At 39.3% G+C, this 24,301-nt stretch overlaps 1 protein-coding gene across 1 annotated transcript in view; it reads right to left on the bottom strand.

Annotated features, from left to right (window-relative positions):
- Positions 1 to 377: 377 nt before the first annotated feature.
- LOC150085598 (peroxiredoxin-4-like) overlaps positions 378 to 24,301 on the bottom strand; it is a 148,904-nt gene continuing 124,980 nt past the window's right edge. Inside the window, exon 6 of the mRNA XM_090374132.1 lies at positions 378 to 1,339. Within this exon, the coding sequence (XP_090230258.1) occupies positions 1,283 to 1,339 (57 nt within the window). The 3' untranslated portion in view covers positions 378 to 1,282. The remainder of the gene's footprint in view (positions 1,340 to 24,301) is intronic.

The raw sequence follows: 24,301 nt of genomic DNA, 5'->3' as shown, positions 1-24,301 counted from the left end.
CCAGTTTTTGCTATTTTGACAAGGTGTTAAAAAAATTTTCCTACCAATATTAAATTAGGCTCCAAAAAATAATGAAATCTCTCTACATCACTTTAATTACAAATTGTGAGGTTAATAAGCTGTTATTTCATTGCAGTTTTTTTAACATAATATAAAACAATTCAGCTGGGTAAATACAGAGTAATAATTTAAACTATTTTTTACTGTTTTAGTACACATTTCAGAATGTAATTTGAACACCTATTTATATTGTACAATAATATATATATAACTCGTAAGTTTTGAATTTGAGAGAGCCAATATATATTTTAGCTTTGTAGACTTCATAAACTTTAGCTTTGTAAAACAAAGCTAAAGTCTATAAAGACTAATATAAAAATATCAGATATCCACAATCCTCTTTTAGAAATGTAACTGGGAGAAAAGAGTATAAGATACAAACCTGAAACCACTTCCAGGAGATAGAATATATCATCCAGGTTTTATTCATCAACCTGAAAATGTGCACTCTGCAGTGGATGACAACATAATTTAAAAACTGTAATCACAGTAGAATTAACCAATCCAGAGAAAGCAGAGATGCATACTTTGGTTCAACAAGCTGGAGTTTGCCACCACTGTTGCGTGTAAATTTTTAACACAGTTTAAGAAAAGCCACCACACGGACCTACAGTTCTGCAATGGTACAGAAAATTCATAAACTATGTTCATGTGCTTTTTCAGATATACGTGAAATTCTGTTCAGCTGAGGCTGAACTGAATTTCACGTATATCTGAAAAAGCCTGTGTTTTCTGGGAAGCAGATTGGAAGAAGAAGATCAAATTTGTGGTCCCATAATACTGAACCAACTCCTTTAGATTTTACTCTGAGGATCTGTGAAAGACCAGTGTATGTTCTGCCTATGCCAGGGACATGTCGTTCTAAATGAAGAATTGGATTATAGGTGGAACATTTGCAGAGTAACTAAAGGTACCCACATCAAAAACCTCTAATTAAAAATTGAAGATATCCTCTATTACCCGGACATGGTTTTAAGATTTGTATCATGTAACCTATTCACACAATAATGTTTGTTTTGTAATGAAGGTTTATGGACACCCTGTGTGTGCACACACACACACAGTAATGTTAACATTTTTATACAAATGTTCCTGGGAAGATAACATAAAATTCATCTCTTAATTCAAAAATGTGGGGAATAGCCTCATATAATGGAATGTGCTGAAAGTAGCTTTAAAATCCATAGCCATTTAGCCATAACCCCCCCCCCCTCAAATCTTGTTATTCGCTGTTCACCTTACTGAAGTACTTCAATTTATCTTCGGGATCAGGAATAATCTATAAATAAAAAAACCAATATATATATATCACTTAATATCACACACACACACACACACACACACACAGTTTCATAACATGAAGGTATACAGGCTGTACTTTTAGGATTGACTCGAGACCTGAAAATAATGGCAACAGTTTACATCATCGTGTGTCCATTCTGAATGATTACCGAGATTAATTTTAAAAAGTGACTATGGAGTTTTCAATGGAAAAAAATAATTGAAATAATAAATAAAAATAAATAGATATATATCTAGTAATATGTTTATTCATACCAGGTACATATGTGCTTATTCTTATTTTTTATTATTATTATTATTTTTTAACATTTTTAACAAGCATCAGACATTTTATATGGACTGTTTTTTTTTTTCATTGTTTTCAGGTTTCAGTTCAATTCTAAACTTATATCCATATGTTATGAAACACTGTATGTATATGTATCTGTGCACATATATATCCAGTCATGAGCATTAATGGCCACCTACCTAATAGTGTGCTGGGCCACCTTTTACCTAGGACACCAGTCTCAGAGTACAAGTTCATTATAAAGAAGCAATGTCTTGAATAGTGGCAATGCATCTTGCAAAATCAAGTTGTAACAAGCTACTTTGTATAAAGAAAGATCTCAAACCATGGAAATCCAGTATATGCAAGAAAAGACACGATGTTGTACTAGCCCAAATAAGATGTCACACACATCTAGCGCAACTTTATCTGCTTACGACCACTGATACACCACAGCAAAAAAAAAAACTGCAACACCCAGTTTACTGTCCAGCATATACTCATAGATTGCTCCAAATACCGTAGTTACCGACAAATTACATTTGCCTCATTCTCCACGACGAATGCCTCTCTCAGTATTGCTCACCTCCTAGCAGATACACCATATATGTAGAAAAAATATTTACTTATGTAAAATGTATATAACTCTACAATGCAGTTTATACTGCATTGTTTGAGTTGTATTCATACAGATAAAATTATATATTTCATTTTACCAAAGTTACGTGCATTATAGCCTTTGCTGCCTTTGTGCTGTAAAGCTGATAAACAAACAAAAACAGACTACCTTTTGCTGTGATAACTGCTTGCACCTGGCATGGCATTGACTCTATGAGACAGTGGAAGGTGTCCTCGGGCCAGCTGGACAAAAGACATTCTAGAGTTTTGGCAATAGAGCAAGGGACTGGTGCTTCATTGCAAATTCCTGCATTCCATTTGTGTTTAATTTTTGGATTGCTTAATTCCACCACATCTCAAAAATGCTTAATGGAATTGATGTCAGAGGAATTTGGTGGCCAGAGGAGTAAAGAAAATGCTGAAATATTCCTCAAACAATTCCTGCACAATGCTGGCCTTGTGACATGGGGCATTTTCTTTTGTTGAAAGAGTCCAGTGCTATCTGGATAGATGGTCACCATGTAGGCAAAACTTGGTCCACAGCAATGGCAGGATCTGGCAGTGAGGACATGTTCAATGGAGATGAGGGGACCAGTGATGTCTATGAAAACATCCCCCAAACCATGATACCACTATTGCCAGCCTGTTTTTGTCCAACCAGGCAGTCTGGTGCAGCTGTTCCATCCTGCTCACTATCAAATACACACCTGTCCACAGCATGATGGAGCTGGAACCTTGATTTGTCACATCAGGTGACTCTTCCAGTCAACCAGCGACCAGGAACAGTGCTCCCTGCCCACTGCAGGTAAAGATGTTAATAGTCAGTCATCATGGGTACACAAACAAGTTGCCTACTCTGTATCCAAACAAGCCTACGAGGTTGGGAAAATTCATGTTGAAAAATTATACTTCACACCAACCAGAAATTGTAAGTTTTACTGCAAACTAAAATACATTAATTAAATAAAACTGGTAAAAACAATAAATATGAAATGACGGTTAAAATATGACTAAAATGGAAGTTAAAATAATAATAAAATATAATAGTAATAAAAGCGCTAAAAACTGTAGCTTTCGGAAATGACAGACTCCATTCTCAACAGTGTGCTTCTGTTGTACGACAACATCCTTAAATAGCAGGCTCATGGCACTCATCACATGGTTCCACAGGAATATGGTTGGAATTTCCCACCTGCATACTGGAACCGGAAATGGCTCGGGAGCGCGTGCCAATAAAAACCGATCATCTCGTTCAAGAACGACACTTCAAGGAGGGGATGCATACGGACACCCCTATCCCTGTTGATGGTGTTACCGCTAGCCGCCCCGATGCACAGGCTCTCAAGCCATTTACGGTCCCAGAACCCATGAGACCGGTCAGTGATGACCGCAGCTTCATGGGAGATCTGGTGCTGCTTCTCCCAAAAATGCTCTGCCACAGCAAACTTCGCATAATTTGCCATTCTTATAGCACTCGTGTGCTCACCCAGACGTTCTTTGAGTCATCGCCCCATCTCACCAACATAACAAACCCCACAATCCAGGCACTTAATTTCATATACCACCCCACTGCTAACTTCTTTTGATATGGGGTCTTTAACTTGTGATATCACTGTGTACAACCTCCATCCCGGAAGCTGCACACAGCGTATCTGGCACCCACGGACTGTACGTGCGATGTGTTCAGTAAGGCCCGGATAGTAAGGAATGTATGCAGTGATCACAGTGGCGGGCGACTCTACGCGTGGACTCTACCCCTCTAATGAATTTATCCAAAACCCTCTGGGGATAGCCACATTTCTTGAGGTCTGCTGTGACTCTAATAATTTCTCTCTCTTTATCCATCCCCGGGGGTACTGCAGTGGGACCCAACCCTATCTATTAGGGTCTTAACTACACTGTTCTTGTGTCGGCTGGTTTGTGCTGAGCTATAATGGGTATATTGTCCCCGGCACATGGGTTTCCTGAAAACATTAGTCTTAGGCCTGCAACCTTCACTGATCACCAACACATCAAGAAACGGGAGGGATGAAAGGGGAGGAGCTGTTAAGCACATTAAGTATTTGATCTTCCATCCTCTTCTGTATGATGGTAAAAGTATCATCCACGTATCTTTTCCATTTATGTATGGAAAATTTCCAAACCATCAAAGATCCTAACTTCCAATTCTTCCGTGGCTAAATTAGCCACAATAGCGCTAATGGGGGAACCCATGGCCGTGCCATGAACCTGCCTATACATAACGTCTTGAAAGACCATGGTGGTACTGGACAGGCATAACTCTACACCTTCACAAATATCATTAATACTTAACAAAGGCCTGGTATTTAAAGCCACATCCTTTTCCAAAGCCCTTCTAACACATTGAACTCCAAACCTAATAGAAATACATGTGAACAGGGAAATAATATCAAAAGAAATCATAATCTCATTTTCACTTATAGACTGTTCTTTTATAAAACCTACAAAGTCCTTACTGTCTTTAATGACAAAACTAGAACATCCCACTATAGGTGCAATTAGTCTGGCAAGATATCCTGATAAAGCATAGGTAGGACTACCTATGAATGATACGATTGGTCTAAGAGGGATACCCACTTTGTGTATCTTCGGAAATCCATAAAACCTGGGTAAATGGCAACCTGCAGCATATAGGGACCAAAACCCTCCCTAGTTATCCTACCTAACTTATGCCAGTGCTTCTTTAGTATATACAGTATATATATATGTATATAACTGCTCTGCATAATGTTGATTTAAAATAGCTCATGCATGAAGTATGTATGGACAGTGAAGTGATCTAGTGTTCAAGTAGATCATGAAAATGGATGGTTGTGGAAACAAAGTAGAAGAGGAGATGAAAAGTAGCAATAGACTAGCATAGAAGCATCATAGTATTATACTATGATGCTTCTATGCAAATAGAAGCATCATAGAAGTGATACAAATGAATTGACAATACAGTCAGTCCTCGTATAACACGTGTTTACACTACACGAATTCGATCATACACGATTTATAAACAGAGGAACGATATCTTATATAACACGAACCGAATTCGCTTATGCACGATTCACCTTTGTGTTTACAAGAAATCGCAGTCGAACGCAGAATCACGCAAACCGAACACAACATGATAGGAATGCAGAGAAGATTCTGAAAATGTATTTATGTTTCTTATAACAGTGAAGGGGAAACACATTTCACCATAATAACGTAAAAACCAACACAATTCCAGATCGGTATAATCGCAAATGCAATTAGATCGAGTTTACTACCAGTTTATAACAGATTCCACTAGCAGAAACGCAACTGGAAATTGTTTTTATTGTTTTATGGTAATAACCCCTAGAAATGTGCTTGAGTAAAATGTGGTGTTAATAATGTATCTCTGCCTTTATGGTGTTGTTTATTCAGTTGCTACACGCACGCAGCTTTGTTTATGTGTATCAAGCGTGCCTCCTCGTTTTGTAATTGCGCTTTATTCCCTAAAAATGAGTAAAATGCTTAAAAGGTGTGAAAAGAAAGCGTTCTGGTGAATACACTGCAGATTCGGAGAGAAAAAGAAAAGCAATATCGATAAACAGGAGGACTGGGTCAAAAATTCTTACCCGGGAAAATTTATAGTGGCCTCAAACTATGGTTTATGGCCAAAATCACACCGGCCTCTGGCCCACTGGGGTTTCCCCGGTAAGGCTTATGGCCAGTCCACCTCTGTCGATAGAGAAAAATATGAAATTGTGAAACACTTTGAGTGAAATGAAAGACCATGTGATAGTGCACGTGCTACAGGCCTAAATGAGGCAACGCCGAGAATTAGAAAGAACGCAGAGAAAATAAAAACAACTTTCATAGCAGGAACAACTCAAAGTGTAATTAAAATCCATTAGATTAAGACAAGGAATTGGAAGAGGTGGAACAGCTGTCATATGTTTGGATAGAAAATCAAACAAAAAACAAGTTTGCTTATGATAGAAGCAAAAGCATTAGCAATATTTTATTACGTAATAAAATACGAAAGTATTTTATTACCATTATTTATTGTGTTTGGTAATGTTTTGGTTACAAATGTGTGTTCAATATTGCACATAGTTTATATTGCACAATTTTGCATTGCGCAAGGGTTTCTAGGAACACAACTATCGTGCTATACGAGGACTGACTGTACTAATACATTATAATAACTTACCTTATTTATGTTATAGAGGTGTTTTCGGTTAACTTTTATCTTTTAATTGAAATAACTGAAAAAGTGATATTTAAAATTATACAGTGGTGATATTTATATGGTAGTAGTGTTGACAAATTGGTGTTTTTGTGCTCTGCAAAGTGGACTTTTGACATTTTAATGCTAAAGATAATTACAGTTATTCCTTTCTTTCTTCTTCTTCTCTTCTTCGGTCCTTAGCTGGCAGCTTGGGGGAGGCGGTTGGCCACGCAACCAGTATGCTGCTGTAGGTGCCGCAGGGTTTCGGACTTGCTCTGTGATGTTCTTCCATACCTTACGATCCATGGCGTCAGTCCTAGCCTGGTTAAGGTCGAGATGTCGGCTCTTCAAGTCATTTTCCACTTGCTTGGCCCAAGTTTTCCTAGGCGTGGTCCGTTGGATGCTCCATTGGGTGGGTCGTTGTCTCCAAAGGAGTGTGGATGGTATTCTATTCGTGCCCATTCTACATACGTGGCCAAACCATCTAAGCCTTCGCTTCTGGATTTGGTCGGCAATGGTTGGTTGCTGTTGGCATCTGGCACGGATGGTATCATTAGTGATGCGGTCGCGAAGAGAGATGCCCAAGATCTGCCGCAGGCATCGCATTTGGAATACCTCAAGTTTGTTCAAATCTAACTTGAGACAAATCCATGTTTCCGATCCGTAAAGAAGAATGGGCAGGATCAAAGTCCGGAAGAGTCGGATTTTAGTCTTTGTGGAAATGTTGGTCCTCTTCCACAGACACCATTTGTGCGAGGCGAACGCAGTGGCCGCCTGTCCAATTCTGCTGTGGATTTCCATGGTGGATGCAACTTTCTTCTCCTGGACCAGCGACCCAAGGTATTTAAAGTCCTGCACTTGCTCGATCTGGACGCCTTCGAGACAGATGGTGGCTTGCGACCCATCTGTTGTCAGGGCCTTTGTCTTATCAGCATTGATCTTCAAACCGTATGGCCGGGCAATGCGGGCAATGTCGTAGAGGATGTCCGTGGCTTCAGCGTCGTTACTGGCAAGGATAGCACTATCAACAGCAAACATCAGGTCAGTCACATAGTGATCCTTGTCATATTGTATGCCCTGTCTGTTTCTGAATGCTTGCCTCATAATGGCGTCGACCACGATGTTGAAAAGCAACGGGGAGGCTACATCCCCTTGGCGGACTCCAGTTTGGATGGTAAATTCCTCAGATAAATCGTTCTGGATGCGCACCTGGCTGGTTAAACCGTTGTATGCAGTTTGGAGGAGTGTGATGACTTTTCGAGGTACATGTTCAACCTCTAGTAGTTTCCATAAGGCAGGCCGGTGGACACAGTCGAAAGCAGACTTAAAGTCAATGAAAACAATGACTGTTCGCTGTCCACACCGGATCCTCTCCTCCATCAGCTGACGAATGGCAAAGATTTGATCACAGCATCCTCGCCCGGGTCTAAATCCTGCCTGTTCTTCTCGACTGGTTTGCTCGCGATGTTTTTGCAGTCTTGACTGGATGATCTTCATAAAGACCTTTCCGATGATGGAAAGGAGACTGATGCCACGGTAGTTCTTGCAGTCCCGGTTATCACCTTTCTTGTGGATCGGTACGATAATGGCTTTCCTCCATGTTAGCGGAATTTGTTCAGTGCACCAGATGGTTTTGAGGAGTGAGTGTAGTCGGCGAAGCAGTACATCTCCCCCGGCTTTGATCGCTTCTGTGGTGACTTGGTCCACTCCTGGTGCCCTGCCATTCTTCAGGGATTGTATGGCTGCTTTCACTTCTTCTACTGTAGGCTCAACATCGACCATGGAGACCTCAGGGGGGTCGATCGAGAGTGCTGTTGCTGGCGGTCCCTGAGGTGGGTCGTGATTATACAAAGCTTTGAAGAATTCACTCCACCGTTGCAGGCGTTCGGATGGTGATCGCACGAAGGTCCCATCAGCATTCTTGATGTTGTCACTAGTCAATTTGGTCTTTCCACTCAGACATCTGAGGGTGCGGTATAGAGTGCGGTACTCGTTCTTGGATGCCGCCACTTCAAGATCGTCTGCCACTTGGTTCCAGTATGCTTCTCTTTCTGCTGTCATTCTTTGTCGGACTTCTCGGTTTAGCTGCCGGTACCGTTCAAAGTCGACCACCTTTGCCTGTTTCCGTTTGTCCACGAGGTCGAGGCACTCGTCTGATATCCATGGTTGCGTTCGACGTCGGGCAGGTGGACATAGGGGCTTGGCACATTCCAGGATGGCATCAGAGATTAAGGATTCCTTTCTTTAGAAAGGAATCCTTATAACTATAAGAAATGTTGATTGCTACATAAAAATACAAAATTATCATATACAAAGGTTTGTCACAGGAGGGCTACCATATAGAGATGTACAATTGTATAGTAACAGGTGAGACCATTCCAATCTTGCCTTCTCTGTCGTGAAATGAGGTACCTAAAGGACCACTCACTTCGACCGTGTACTTAAAAGAGTTGTTTGTGAGAAAAAGATCAAGTGGGTTGGCTGTATGGTTAGGATTGTCCGGTATTCTTGTAGGTAAAGGAACAATCATAAATGAAGAAGGATGTAGAGATGCTGGAACAAGTACAGAGAAGGGCAACAAGATTAGTGAATGGAACAAAGGGGGTGCTCTTACGAAGAAAGGCTTAAGTTTTGCAAATTACAGTGTCTGGAGACTAGGCACCGGCGAGGTGATCTAATAGAGGTGTATAAAGCCTTGAATGGTTTGAGCATGCTCAATGCTGATGGGATTCTTCTTCTTGCTCAGAATAATCACCTGAGAGGGCATAAATTCAAATTGAGAAAAGACAGATGTAGGATAGACGTGAGGAAATTTGCCTTTAGCCAGCGGGTGGTTGGTTGGAATAGACTTCCATCCATTGTCGTGGAAGTTGATAGCCTAAATAAGTTTAAGGCTCAGCTGGACAGGTATTTCGAACAAACAGAGGGGTGAAGTGGAAGTGGTTATTTTTTATTTATTTATTTTATTTATTTATTTATTTTTTTTGGCTGATGCTGCATAAGCTTGCTTTCTTGCATCAAATGCCTCTACTAATGCTAAGTCTCATCAGTTCACCTGACATACATTTAGTTCGGAACAGTATTTCTTAGTTGGTATGAAAAGCCTAGTGGCCTTCTATGATTACTTCCCTGAATGCTTCCCATTTGGAATTTGCTGTTGGTAACATTATCAAATGGTTTCACTGTATAGAATTTAAAAACTATCTGAGACACTGTAGTCACCCTTACAAAAGCAGAAACCTTTCCCTTTACCAGTAGTTATGTCTTTAAGTAAATCCCACATTAGGACACTGCAATCACTGCTATCCAGTGGGTATTTTACTAGCAGATTCTTAATGCAAGAAGAATTGCTGATGTTAATGAGATCAAGAGTATTGCTTCTCCTTGTTGCCTTTCTAACAGTCTTTCAATAAATTCACAAAAGTCATGCTAATGTGTGAGTAACTAATCCACAATTTTCAGTCAATATCTGGAAAGTTAAAGTTCCTCATCATAAGACATTCTAATTTGATAGCCCACTCTATTTCTCTGTATAGCTGTTTGGTATACTCATCACAGTCATTATGCTTAGAGCACACTTCTACTTTTATTTTTGTTTTCTCAGTGATTGATGTCACACCAAACTGACTCAATAGACTTTTGAACTAAAGCCAGTTCTGCTATAACACAGCTGATATATTAGGGAACAATGAGAATATAATGCGATTTTAACGTTGGCTCATGCACAATTTTGTCTGCGAGTAACACCAGATGAAAGCAAAACCTGGCACCAAACTGAACATAGTGCAGCAACACATACAGGTTTACAAAGCTTAAAGAATATCAAACATGAAATGTGTGACAGCTATATTTCCATTTACTGTAGTTGTATTGGTCGGAGACACTGTTGTCATTTGCTGTATTCACAAGGTAACGAGTGATATTATAGGCCGACTCACGTTTTCTGTTCTAACAGAAATTTTGTGAGGTGTGATAGAGTGAGCAGAGCACATTTCTGGAGGTCATTACCATAAAACAATAAAAACAATTTGCAGTTCCTGATTTACTGGGCTTCTCTGTTAGTGCAATCTAATTATAAAAGGGTAGTAAACTCAATCTTATTGCTAGAACAATTTGAGTCACTGAAAAAATGGGTGCTTGCCCTTGAGACTGATATAACTGGGAGCTCATCAGGAACTCTAGTAACCTACCAAGCGATGCACTCCTGATTTGGGCACTAGAACAGAATAACCAAGTGCAAACTACTCTGGTTCAAAAGGACTTAGTTTTATTAGGAGACTCCATTGTCAGGAAAACGGGAAATATTTTTTGTAATAAGGATAGATAGACCAGGGTATATCTGCCAGGAGCAACTATTAATGATGTCACTAACAGACTGTCAGATAAAGAGAATACAGGAACTCCCTGACTTACGTAAATTCGACTTTACGTAAGTTTTTGCCGGCTGGTGCAAATTTAAAAAAAAATCATGTAAACATATTTTGTACGAATTACAAAAAAAAAAAAAAAAGTTTTTTTTTTTTTTTTTTTGTAATTCGTTCCAAGTCCTTGGAAGTTGAAAATTTCTCTATATAACTAAGCAATTTGTCTCTCCAAAAGGTCAATTTTATAATGGAAATTGCACTACACTTTCACCGTTATCATATGTTCCATTATAAGAATCAATTTTGAATGCCTTGGTGATATATTTCTAAAGGACGTTTCTGGAGGTCACGACCAAAAAAAACACAATTTGCACTTTCCGGTTAGTGCATCTATTTATAAACAGATAGTAAACTCAATCTTATTGCATTTGCGATAATACCAATAACTGCAATTGTGTGAGTTTTTACGCTATTATGGTGAAATGTGTTCCCCTTCACTGAAATCTTCAGTCATAAAAAACAAATTCTTCTCTTCATTCCTATTTATGTATTACAATGATGAAGGGAAAGTGACCATCGAAAAGTGCAAGTGATGGTAGCACCAGGAAATGAAACAAAATTGATTCAGAAATGAAGATGAAAATGATTAAGAAGTATGAAGCAGGACAAAATTTGTCATCTATTGCAAGGGAATTAGGTCTCGCTGCTTCAACAGTGAATACTATTTTAAAGGACAGTGCACATATAAAAGAACACGTCAAAGGATCAACACACTTAAGATGAACAATGATGATCCCAAAACAGCATTCAGGTGCTATATCGAAGATGGAACAGCTGTTAATAATGTGGATGGAAAATCTGATTCAGAAGCGAGTGCCCCTGAGTCTAATGACCATTCAAGCAAAAGCAACAAGTATTTATAAAGATATTAAGAATAAAGTATGGCGAACCCTAACCCAAGTTCATGACAAGCAACGGGTGGTTTAATAGGTTCAAGCATTGCACTGGTTTACACAACGTTAAAATATGCGGCAAGTTGTCAGTGCTGATTCTGCAGCTGCAGAGAAACTTTGTGATGTGTTGAAAAAATTATGGATGAAGTCAGCTATTCAATGCAGAAATTTTTTAACATTGACGAGACTGCTCTATATTGGGAAAAAATGCCGGATCGAACATACATTGTCAAAGAGGAAAAGACAATGCCAGGTTTCAAGGTGTCAAAAGATGGGGACACACTCTTGCTTGGAGCTAATGCGGCGGGAGATTACTGTGTACCATTCTGAAAATCCTCGTGCATTAAGGGCATCAATAAAGCCACCCTACCCGTGCATTTCCAATCAAACCAAAGAGCATGGATAACAATATCTCTCTTTGATGATTGCTTTAAACGCTGCTTCATTCCAGAGGTTGAAAAATATTGTAAAGCCAATGACATTCCTTTCAAGATTTTGCTTCTATTAGATAATGCTCCTGGACATCCTACGCATCTAGATGGGCTCCTCCATAGCCAGGTGGGCAGGAGCAGCAGTGCGTAGCACACTTCTTGATTAGACCGGGGTTCGAGCCCGTGACCACCAAATACGGAGGATGCGGAAAGGTCAGGGAATGACCACCACATATTCCCGGAGCAATATGGCCTTAGTTGCTTATGCTCCTAAAAACCAAATAACAAACAAACAAACAACAAGCATCTAGATGAGTTCAATTTGAACATGAGAGTCATATTTCTACCACCAAACACGACTTCACTCATCCGACCTATGGACCAGGGTGTTATTTCGAATTTAAAAGCATACTATTTACGCACAACATTTGCTCAGGAGTTGTTTACAGTAGACGATGAGAAAAATTTTACGTTAAGAGACTTTTGGAAATCTTACAATATTTATCACACTAAAAGTTGTTTAAATGGCGAGAATTTGCAGATAAGATTATAAAGGTTGCAGAGCTATTTCAATTGGAGGTTGATGCCAAAGATGTGGAGGAGTTAATAGAGGAAGAAGAGAAGGAATTATATAATGAAGAACTTATTGACTTGCAGGCAGCGATAGTGAAAGAAGAAAATGCTGACGTAGCTCAAGATGGCCCAAATGAGGAGCCGAGATGCTTCATCACCAGAGAGATGGCAATGGCATTTCGTGAAATTGCATCGGCAATGGCGAGGTTTGAGAAGATGGATCCTGACAGCAAACGATTCTTAATAGTTAACAGAGGGGTAAATGATATGCTTGCTTGCTACAAAGAAATTTGCGATGAAAAGAAGAAAAAAAAGTCACTGTCCAGTCATCCATTAATCTGTTCTTTCTTAAGGTTGAGCGGCCAACCCCTTCTAAATCTCCACAGCCTTCAACCTCCGCAGTCGTGTACTTATCAGCTGAAGACATTGATTCTGGCAACGATGCTCGAGAGGTAAAACTTAATGTGTTATGCCTGGCTCTGTTTTTTTTTTTTTTTTTTGTAATTTTATAATTTTAATTTTTTTTTAAATTGCACGCTTTTGTAATTTTTTCTGCGCGTGAGATAAAAATTTGAATAAATACAATAAATAATTCTATTTACATGTTCGTCAAACATTTCTTTTTTGATTCAATCAATTCAGTGAGCACAGTTGCAAGTGCTGCACAAGTATGGGGGAATTTCGACTTACGCAGCGTTCTGCGGAACGCAACCTTTATGTAAGTCGGGGAGTTCCCGTATTATTATTCATGTGGGGACTAATGACATTAAGCATACACGATCTGAGGATTTGTTAGACAAATATAGGACCATGCTGAAGAAATGTCTATATGTCTGCAATTCTGCCTAGGCACGAAAGGAGGAATTATATGCTGAAAGCCTTGTGGATTAACTCAAGACTTGAAGGCTGTAAGTTTTTTGGGGGGAAATTTCTATCAGCTTGCCCCACACTTGTAGGTAGAAGGAATCTGATTTGTAGAGATGGGATACATTTAAACAAAGGTGGTGCAAGAGTTTTTGCCAGTATTATTGAGGATACCTCAAAGGTTCAGGGAAACTGCTAGTTTGGAAGGACAAGGGTAATATTTATATGCGTTTATCTGATAATACTGGTCAAAGTAACCCTTGCACATCTCTCAAGAGTTCTTGTTTGTTATGCAACAAAACATAATAGGAAGATGTTCGGAGGGCAGAAACATTTCAAATAAGTGAACAGCTAATGCCAGGGAAGCAAGCTTAATTAACTTTAAGGGGCGTGTCAGGGTAGTTAACTATACAAGAACACTAAGTCTTAATTGTTTATACAGTAATGTCAGAAGTGTTGTCAATAAAATGACTGAATTCGAACTGCTAGTTACGACAAGTAACACTGACATAACAGGTGCCACCCTGAGATAGCGGATGATGAGTTTAAGTACGGTATGTATAATGTATTTAGAAAGGATAGGGAAGATAGAAGGGGTGGTGGGGTCATGCTGCTTCTTCTTAAAAGCATGCCTGAATGTGACGAGAGCTTTTCCAGATTCAGACGTTTCGCATGCTAGTATAGAATCTGTATGGTGTGAGATAGTTGGAAGCAAAGGTATAATGAGAGTGGGAGTAATCTACCAGCCATGTGATTGTGAAGATTATGATGAGAGCCTCTACATGCAAATAGAATGGGCAAGTAAGCATGAATATCTTATTATTGGTGATTTTAATTTGCCTCTAATTGATTGGAGCAAATGGAAAGGAAAGTCCACATGGGGGACAAAATTTTTAAATCAACTAGATGATTTTTATTTGTATCAACATGTCAGGGAAAGTACTAGGGAAAAGAATATTCTAAATCTTATCATCACCCATGAATCAGATGACATAATAGGGCTGACAGTACAGGAACCAATAGCAGGAAGTGATCATGGAGTTCTACGGTGGACAATGAAGAAAGAGGTAGCAGTAGTTAAAGGCAAGGGATGGGTTATAATTTCAGGAAAGGAAACTGCGACAGCTTACGATGTTACATGGCCTCTATTAACAGGGTAGATACCTCACAGAGAGCAAATACAAATGAATTATGGTAAAATTTTAAATTAATTTAAAATTAGGATTAATTTAAAACATTAATCACAGAAGCCTTGAATGCTTATATACCATTAAAAAAATACTCAACGAATAAGATTCCAAGTGGGATGAATAAGGAAGTTGTCAGATTACTTGAGTAGAAAAAGATGGCATGGAAAAGATACAGAGCAATAAAAAGTATTGAAGCCTACAACGTTTACAAATGAATCTATAATAGTACCATAAAAATGGTTAGGCTGGCAAAGGCAGGTTATGAGAAATTTCTGGCAAAGAGGGAGGGGGGGGGTAAGGAATCCTTCACATAAATGCAAGGGAAAAAACAACAAACCAGACTGGACTCTTATGTAATGAATGTGGGATAGTATCAGATACCCTAGTTGGGGTGGCAGATGAACTCAACAGTTATTTTGCATCAATATTTACAGAAGAAAAACTCTTTGTGTCAATGAGATATTATGGGAGTGAAGTTTAAAAAAATGTAATTAATGATGTTGAAATTTCACATTTATTTAAAGAAAAAACTTTCAAGCCCATAGGCCAGTAAGGCCCCAGGGGTGGCATATATCCTATAATCTTATGGGAGGTGGCAAGTGAGTGCATTGAACCATTAAGCTAATTATGAGAGCATCAACTGACTCGGGAGTGATCATATGGATTGGAAAAGTGCCAATGCATCTCCAATAGATAAGGGCAGTTCTAAGAGTGAAGTGGAAAATTAGCGGCCAGTTAGTCTAAGTTCGGTAGTCAGGAAAATCATGTAGTCAATGATCAAGAATGGAATTCAGGATCATTAAGATAGAAGTGGAATTCTGAAGGATACTCAGCATGGTTTTGTATAATCTGGTTAGCTATTTTGACAGGGTCACTCAAGAGCTGGACTTGGGGAATAATTTTGACACTTTTTATTTGGATTTCAACAAAGCATGACTCAGTCCCACATGAGTGGTTACTTTACAAGATGGAAACAGGGAAAATCCTTAGATGGATAGCTAGATGGCTTCAGGGCAGGAGGCAGAGAGTTGTGATAAATGGTTATTCCTAAGATTGGGTTGATGTAAGAAGTGGGTTCCCCAAGGATCAGTATTAGGACCACTGTTGTTATTTTATTAATTTTCAGAAATGACATCGATGAAGGGATAAAGGGCATGATTTCTAAATTTGCAGATGATGTAAAGATTGGTAGAGTAGTTAATGATCACCACAAAGCAGAGCTTCTTCAGAGTGGCCTAGATAGATTTCAAGGATGGTCAGAAAAATGGCAGCTATGCTTTAATCCAGCAAAGTATAAGGTATTGTTCCTGGGGAACAGTAACCCCAAAATAACTTATACACTTGGAGGAGTTCAACTAAATCCAGTAGTGGAGGAAAGGGACTTGGGTATTACAATATTGTCAAACAAAGTTCTCCAAGTATTGTAGACTGGTTGCAAGGAAGGCCCATGGTGTCCTATCGATGATTTATCGAACAATTTCTAGTAGAGATAAGGATGTCATAATCCCATTATATAAGGCTATTGTTAGACTTGGAATACTGTGTTCAAGTAAGGAGACTGCACCTAAAGAAAGACACTGTGCTTCTTGAAAAGATTCAAAGATGGGTAACTCACTTGTTGAGATCGGCAAAAAAGTATCCATATGAGATAAGAATTTGAATATGTGGGTTGCAGAGCTTGGAAACTAGGCACCTTAGAAGAGACTTGATCGAAGTGTTTAAGGCTTCGAGAGGAATAAGTAAAATGAATGTGGACAAAATTTTCACGGTTATAAATTATTCTAGAACTAGGGGACATATTTAAAGTTATTGGGGGAGACGTATAGACTGGATTGCAAGAAGTTGATTTTAGCCAGTGACTTATAAATTACTGGAATAAGTTATCTACAAGGATGGTCGAAGCTGACAGTTTGGGAAAATTCAAAGGTCAGCTGGATAATTACTTGCAGGAGAAGGGAAACACGTAGGTTGTCTATTTCCTTTTCTCTTATTAATTATTATATTTTAATTTTCTTCTTCTTATTATTATTTTATTTTATTTATTTTTTGGCTGGTGCAGCATAAGCCATAGGCTTCCTTGCACCATTACTAATACTTATTATTGCATTTGCAATAATACCGATGCTAGAATTGTGTGGGCTTAAGCCATAGGCTTCCTTGCACCATTACTAATACTTATTATTGCATTTGCAATAATACCGATGCTAGAATTGTGTGGGTTTTTTATTTTATTATGGTGAAATGTGTTTCCCTTTCCATGAAATCTTCAATCATATAAAAAACATGAATAAATTTTCAGAATCTTCTCTTCATTCCTATTTTTTAAGCTTTATTTACTGTAATATTTATTTATTTATTAGAAATTTAAGATTTTTAAATCGGTGTTAACAATTTTATTGGGTCTGAAACTTTTTCAGTCTGGTAGTGTTTTACTTACCAGACTAATTTTTTTTTTTTTTTTTTTTGAGTGTTCCCCGCCCCATCTTTATTTTTCCAATAAGCCCTGTTGTTTTTATTGCACAAAATATCATTACGCATAGATTTTTTGGAACACGTACTGCGTTATAGCAGAACTGACTGTACTTAAAATGCAGAATCAGTACTTCTAAATGATCAAATTTCACAAAATTCATAATATCAAAAAGAACTCTCCTCCCATATCTGAAAAGCCCAAGTATGACAAGAGGTATATGATTTTTCACCTCTGTATACTGGTGATTTGCAAATGTACAACTGCAAATCACCATACAATTATTTACAATTGTATCACATTAATATACATGATATATTATATATGATATCATATTATGTTAATTTTTAACTTATTTTTAGCAATTGCACCTGCTTTATATGGTATATTGCAACTTCATAACTATAAGTGATTAAATTTTGAGGTAAATATTTTTACCTCAAAATAACCATTATGGTTAATTTTCCTTAATTCAATTATCAAAAATCAATTTCACTCAAGAAATCTTAAATGGCCGGTATGTACAGAACTCTCACACCATTTTTGAAATTTTGATAAAATGCATCCATAATAGAATCACACTTTTAAATCAAGTGTTCTTTCAGCTGATTTTTTATGGAGCATCAAAAACTTAGGCCATAATGCACCAAGTACAGTTCTTTTAGTGAAAATGGCTTTCTGCTACTATGCTTTCACTGACTCTATTATACATTATCAAAACTTTTCTTTGAAGATCATGGCCAAAGATCTTTGGAGATCTACGCAAACCTGTGAGGTTTGCACCTTCAAAGTTGTATTGTATAATATGATCCAGAATAAAGTATGCCAAAGTTTAGCAACCCTGCATTAGCTGTTTGTTTGTGCCAAGACATTGGACATTTTGCATTAGTTTGACTTTGGTTATAGATGAGAAAAGTTTGTTTACCAGTGATGGCTCTCATTGTTTGAGAAAGGCTTTTATATTGTTGAGCATTATTTCCATTAAACGCAAGAAATCCACCTGCTTGCAGTAGGCTCAGAAAGTGGATCCAGTATGAAAAACTGTTCATAAACATTTCCAATTAGAGTTCAATTAAGGTTAACTAACCAAATGAACAGTATTGCATCAGCATAAAAAGAAAAAATTGTAAAAAATGTGGACCTCCCCACAGATAACATGAATACGGGGGCAATGTTTGATAAAATCATATGGTCACCCAGGAAAAGCCAGTGGTGTGTAGCAAAATAACTCAGTATGAAAAAATGTGGTCTCTTCAAAGAATAATTAATCTGTAAGAATAATTTTTCTTATCTGCAAGTGAGTTAAAGCTGCAAGTACAGGATTTGGCCCTTTGTTCAAGATCTGTAAGCACAGTGCAAAGACAATTGTGCTCTGCCTGCAATCCTTGAAATGTGCATGAAAATAAATGATTTCTGTGAATTGTTTGGTTTGCTAATGAGTGCCACTTTACACTGGATGGCTATGTGAACAAGCAAATAATACAGTTTCTCAGATTTGAATGACCAGCTAAATGTGTCATGTGTTCTCTACACAGCAACAGAGTAACCATCTGATGTGCTGGATGGTTACTTGGTTGCTGTTTCAGGCAAAGATCTCACAGAATCTTATTTTGGGAAGATGAGCAGGGAAGGAGTGTTACTGTGAACCAAGAAAGATACTTAGCTGACTGTCTTGCCCTTTGTTCAAGATCTGCAGAGGTTTTTTTGTGCTAGAAATCTATCTTTCCATGGCACAGAAGTTCCAGCAAGATAGCACTACCCAGAGACCACTAAGGAATTCTGCAGCTTCTTGAACAGCACTTTCCATGGCACAATCTCCAGGGAAACAGACCATTCTCTCTCTCTCTCTCTCTCTCTCTCTCTGAATTTGCCTAAACTTGCACCCGTGATGCCTATATGTTTTGATTTGATTTTTTATGGTGGTGCAAAAACAACAAGGTTATACTGCACCATTACAAAGTTAAAATTCAAAAAAATCGAGGCGAGGAGTTTGTTAACCTTTAAAAAGATTTGATTTTTTATGGTGCAAAAACAACAAGGTTATGCTGCGCCATTACAAAGTTAAAATTCAAAAAGCGAGGCGAGGAGTTTGTTAATCTTTAAAAAGGTTATCTCATCAAAAGTTCATGTATATATATATATCAAAAACTAAAATCAGTAAGGAGTAAAAATGTGTTGGATATTTCATATCATTTTATATACAGAGTGAGCACTGAATTATGACCACCTACCTGATACTTCGTAGGTCCTCCTTTTGCCCTCAGTACAGAAGCTATCCGATGTGGCATTGATTCAACAAGATGTCGGAAGTGTTCGGGAGGTATGGCCAACCAAGCTGTGTGTAATGCGGTCAGCAATGCAGATATGAAGGTGATTGGTGTATCCAGACCCCTGATATGCCTTTCCATAGTGTCCCACAAGTGCTCTATGGGATTGATATCGGGGGAGTTCTGAGGCCAATCGATATGCTGGAAGTCAGAACTGTGTTCCTCAAACCATTTCTACAAGTACCCATGGCTCGGAGCATTGGAAGACACCATCGCCATTCAGGGAAAAGTGTAACATAGTGGGGTGTACACAGTCAGCAAGAAGATGACAATAGCGGAGACCACTGATAAGTTGCTCCACATGCACCAGGAGTCCAAGTTCCTACCAATGAAACATGCCCCACACCATACAACCGCCTCCACTGGCCTGAACTTTTGATACCATGCACGATGGATGAAGAGCCTCACGTTGTTGATGCCAAATCTGTACACAGCCATCCACGATGTGAAGTAAATAAAGTGACTCATCCGACTAGCACACCTTCTTCCAGTCTTCTAACATCCAATTTACATGCTCTTTGCACCAGGCGAGTCTTTTACACCGATGATCCTTGGTTAGGAGAGGATGCCGTAGGGGTCGTTGTCTGCTGGTATAGTCCATACGTGCGAGCGCATGACGCATGGTCATGCCAGATATTGTTCTGGGTTATATTGGGTAGTCAACTCTTCAACAGTGCGCTGCACCTGTTCACCTGTATGAGTCATCGGACCCAGCGCTCACCTCTAACATCAACCCTTGGCTGACCTTTGCAGTTTTGCCGTCGGGCCGTTATTTGACCATTTTGATGCCGGTCCTGGTACACTTTAACAACGTTGGCTCTTGAACACCCCACTAGTTCAGCCATTTGGGAAATCGAGGCACCAGCTCATTGAGCTCCCACAATCTGTCCTTTATCAAAGTCCAATAAATCCTTCCTTTTACCCATCATGCTTGGAATTTTACTACCTACTGAATCACTGACACCTTATCTATGCTACACAGGTCGACTAACTGCGCACTCTCGTACCTCACAGTCAACAGGTCGCATTCAGTTTTCATAGGTTGTTGTTGTTATTTGGTTTTTAGGAGCATTAGCAACTAAGGATATATTGCTCCGGGGATATGTGGTGGTCATTCCCTGACCTTTCCGCATCTTCTGTATTTGGTGGTTACGGGCTTGAACCCCGGTCTAATCAAGAAGTGTGTGCTACGCACTGCTGCTCCTGCCCACTTGGCTACGGAGGCACCAGTTTTCATAGGGGGTGGTCATAATTCAGTGATCACTCGGTGTATATTAATTGCTTTTAAAAATTTAAAAACTGCTGACACATTGCCATTGTCATTTAAAATCTGACTGAGTGTATAAGGCTCAGTCAGATGGGTAAAAGAGGTAAAATGAGCATTTCTAAAACTGGTACAATTGGATAAAAAATATGTTGAACAGATAAAATGGTGTTGCATTGCTAGCACATAGGAGGTCATCAGCACTCAGCAGAAAGGAGTGTGTCAGATGACTGTGTCCTATGCAGAGCTGAGCAAGAACAACTTCCTCTTTGCAAACACTGCCAAAGATGGATCATAGGCTTAATCCGATAAAGCTTGTTTGTAACCTGGGGATGCCACAAATCTTGCCACCGAGAATGTAACTTACTAAAGAATACTTGCCTGTAGTCTGTATAGGAGACTGACAGGTCAAGCTTATTCATCAGGGCTGGCTACTGGTGTGGCTGCAGTGTCAGCCAAATTGTTTCTTCTAATCTTGATGTGGCTGGGGTTCCAGAAGAAGCGGATAACAAATCCACCTTCATAGAGAGTGTATACCATCTGCTGAATCTAGGACAGGGTTGGATGAATTGTGTGCATCATTGCTTGTAAGGTCTGTAGTGCATTAAGTGTATCGGCATATATAATACACGATTGGTATTGGCGATTTCTTATGTGAACTAGAGCTAGCTCAATAGCATGCAGCTCTGAATGTATTTGCTGCATTCAAGGGTGTAAGATACTGCTCAGATAAGTATTATCTTGAAAAACAGCAGCAGATCCCTCACACAATTCCGACTTTGAGCCATCTGTGTAAACTGGCAAGAAGTTGGAATGTTCTGATTGGTGTTGTGAATAGAGCTGAAAGTAGAATGAAGGCTAGGTATTAGATTTTGTCGCATTCTTGAGCAAAAAGTCACATGCTGGTATTTGAGCGTGCCAGGATGGAAGTGACTGTTTCGGCAATCGAGAAACCTTGTCTACCATATTATTAAGCTCAGAGTAGCTCTTGAACAAGAATGCTAAATGAGCAATTAGCAGTCAGACGGGCAGTATAAAGATTTTCCCATCATGGCTCAAAGACTGATGTCCATGTGGGGTGATCTGGCAGAGAGTTCGGTTTAAAGGCATACTGTAGAGACAACTGGTTTCACCAAAGCAACAAGGATGGTTCATTTGCCTCAACATATAGACTTTGGACAAATGATGTTCTGACTGCACCAGTAGCAATACAAATGGCCTGATGGTGAATGGGATCAAGCCAGCAAAGTGTGCTATTTCTTGCAGATGCACATACCCAAGACCCATAATCTAATTTTGAGCATACAATTACACCAACCTTAAAACTGATATACTTTATTAAAATAAAAATGGTATAGTGAAAACCGGATTAAAATTAAACTGGTGATAAAATAAAATACAAAATGCACAATAGAATAAAATGAGATATAAATCACGGAATAAAAGTGATAAAAACTACCTTAGCTTTCAAAGCCACCTGCCTACTTTATCAACAGTAATACCTAACATGCTATATCCTTAAATATCTGCAGGATCGTGGTACACAGAATCCTCCATACGTGCATTGGAACCGGAAATGGCTCAGGAGCGTGCCAGGCAGAACCGCTCATCCCATCCAAGAATCACAGTTTCAAAGAAGGGATGAACGCAGATTCCCGTCTCTATTAATAGTATTACACTCAGAAGAGCAAATCCGCAAACTCTTGAGCTGTTCGCAGTTCCAAAATCTATTCGAACGGTTGACAATAATAGCTTCGCTGGGAGAGATTTGGTGTTTCTTCTCCCAGAAATGCTTAGCCACAGCTAATTTCCCATAATCTGCAATTTTTATCACATTACTATGTTTCCCCATATGATCTTTGAAACAGCATTTTGTTTCACCAACATAACACTCCCCACAATCCGTGTATTTAATCTTGTATATGACCCCCGCTTGTACCTTCCATAGGTATGGGATCCTTAACCTTTGACACAATTGTGTGCAACCTTTACCCCGCAGTTGCACACAGTGCATCTGGCAATTGCATAATACTCGAGCAATTCACTTGGTTAATCCCGGATAGTAGGGAATGTATGCGGTGGCAATGGGTGCGAATGGCTCTCTACATTCATGCCCCGCTTCCCAGACATATTTGTCCAAGATCCTCTGGAGGTACCCACATTTCCTGAGATTTGCTGTGACACATTTAATCTCTTCTTTTCTATCCTCGAAGGCACTATAATGGGACCCAAGCCAATCCAATAAGGACCCTAACAACACTATTCTATTGAATCAACCATTCCTATGAATCAACACATAAAGGAAAGGGAAGGTGCCATCCACTTCCACCTCAGAGGTAAACTGAATAAAAGGGAAGAAACTTTTAAGAATGACACCATGATCTCACCCTCTTCAATGACCTGAGCATTTATAAACCAAACATCAATGTGGTATCTTTATTTACATGCATTCTCATCGACCATGGGGTGAGGTGCATATGTATGGCATTAGAGAGGGATGACACCCTAAGGGGGCAGGACTCCCTTGGGCATGGAGAATATTTGTAGCGGGGTGGAGCTGTGCCTCTTTAGTACCGCCATGGTATTTCAAACCACAATGTATAAGCAGGTTCACGGCGCAGCGATAGGCTCCCTGATTAGTGCTGTTATAGGAATTTTAGCTATGGAGGAGCGTGAGTCCAGGTTTTTTGTGGGGTCTGTTCCCCCCCATGCGAGCATGGAAACAATACGTTGATGATACATTTGCCATTATACGAGGGGGGAGGATGATGATGAAGTGCTAGTTTTCTCAATAGTTTTTCCCCTTTTATTCAATTTACCTCAGAGGTGGAAGTGGATGGTACCCTCCCTTTCCTTGATGTGTTGATTCATAGGGATTGCCCCAGAGTGAAAACTAGTGTGTATAGAAAACCCATTTGCTAGGGCCAATACATACATTATAATACGGCACAAGCTAACCATCATAAGAACAGTGTTGTTAGTGCCTTATTGGATAGAGTTAGGTCCCACTGTAGTGCCTCCGAGGATAGAAAAAGTTGCACACAGACACACCGTGTACAACTGCCAGGGTGAAGGTTGCACACAGTTGTGTCAAAGGTTAAGGATTCCATACCTATGGAAGGCACAAGTGGGGTCATATATGAGATTAAATGCCCGGATTGTGGGATGTGTTATGCTGGTGAACCAAAATGCTGTTTCAACGATGGTATGGGGGAAAATAGTAATGCGGATTATGGGAAATCGGCTGTGGTCGAGCATTTTTGGGAGAAGAACCACCAAATCTCTCCCGGGAAGCTGTTATTGTCGACCATTCACATAGATTTTGGGACCGCAAATGGCTCGAGAGTTTGCGGATTTGCTCTTCTAAGCATAACACTATTAACAGAGACAGGGGAATCCACATTCATCCC

The sequence above is a fragment of the Mastigoproctus giganteus genome, chromosome 5, assembly GCF_048544385.1.
Source record: "Mastigoproctus giganteus isolate SK-2022 chromosome 5, ASM4854438v1, whole genome shotgun sequence".
Classification (NCBI taxonomy): Eukaryota; Metazoa; Arthropoda; class Arachnida; order Uropygi; family Thelyphonidae; genus Mastigoproctus; species Mastigoproctus giganteus.
The sequence above is the reverse complement of the archived record's forward strand: the minus strand, read 5'-3'. Positions and strand labels throughout refer to the sequence as shown.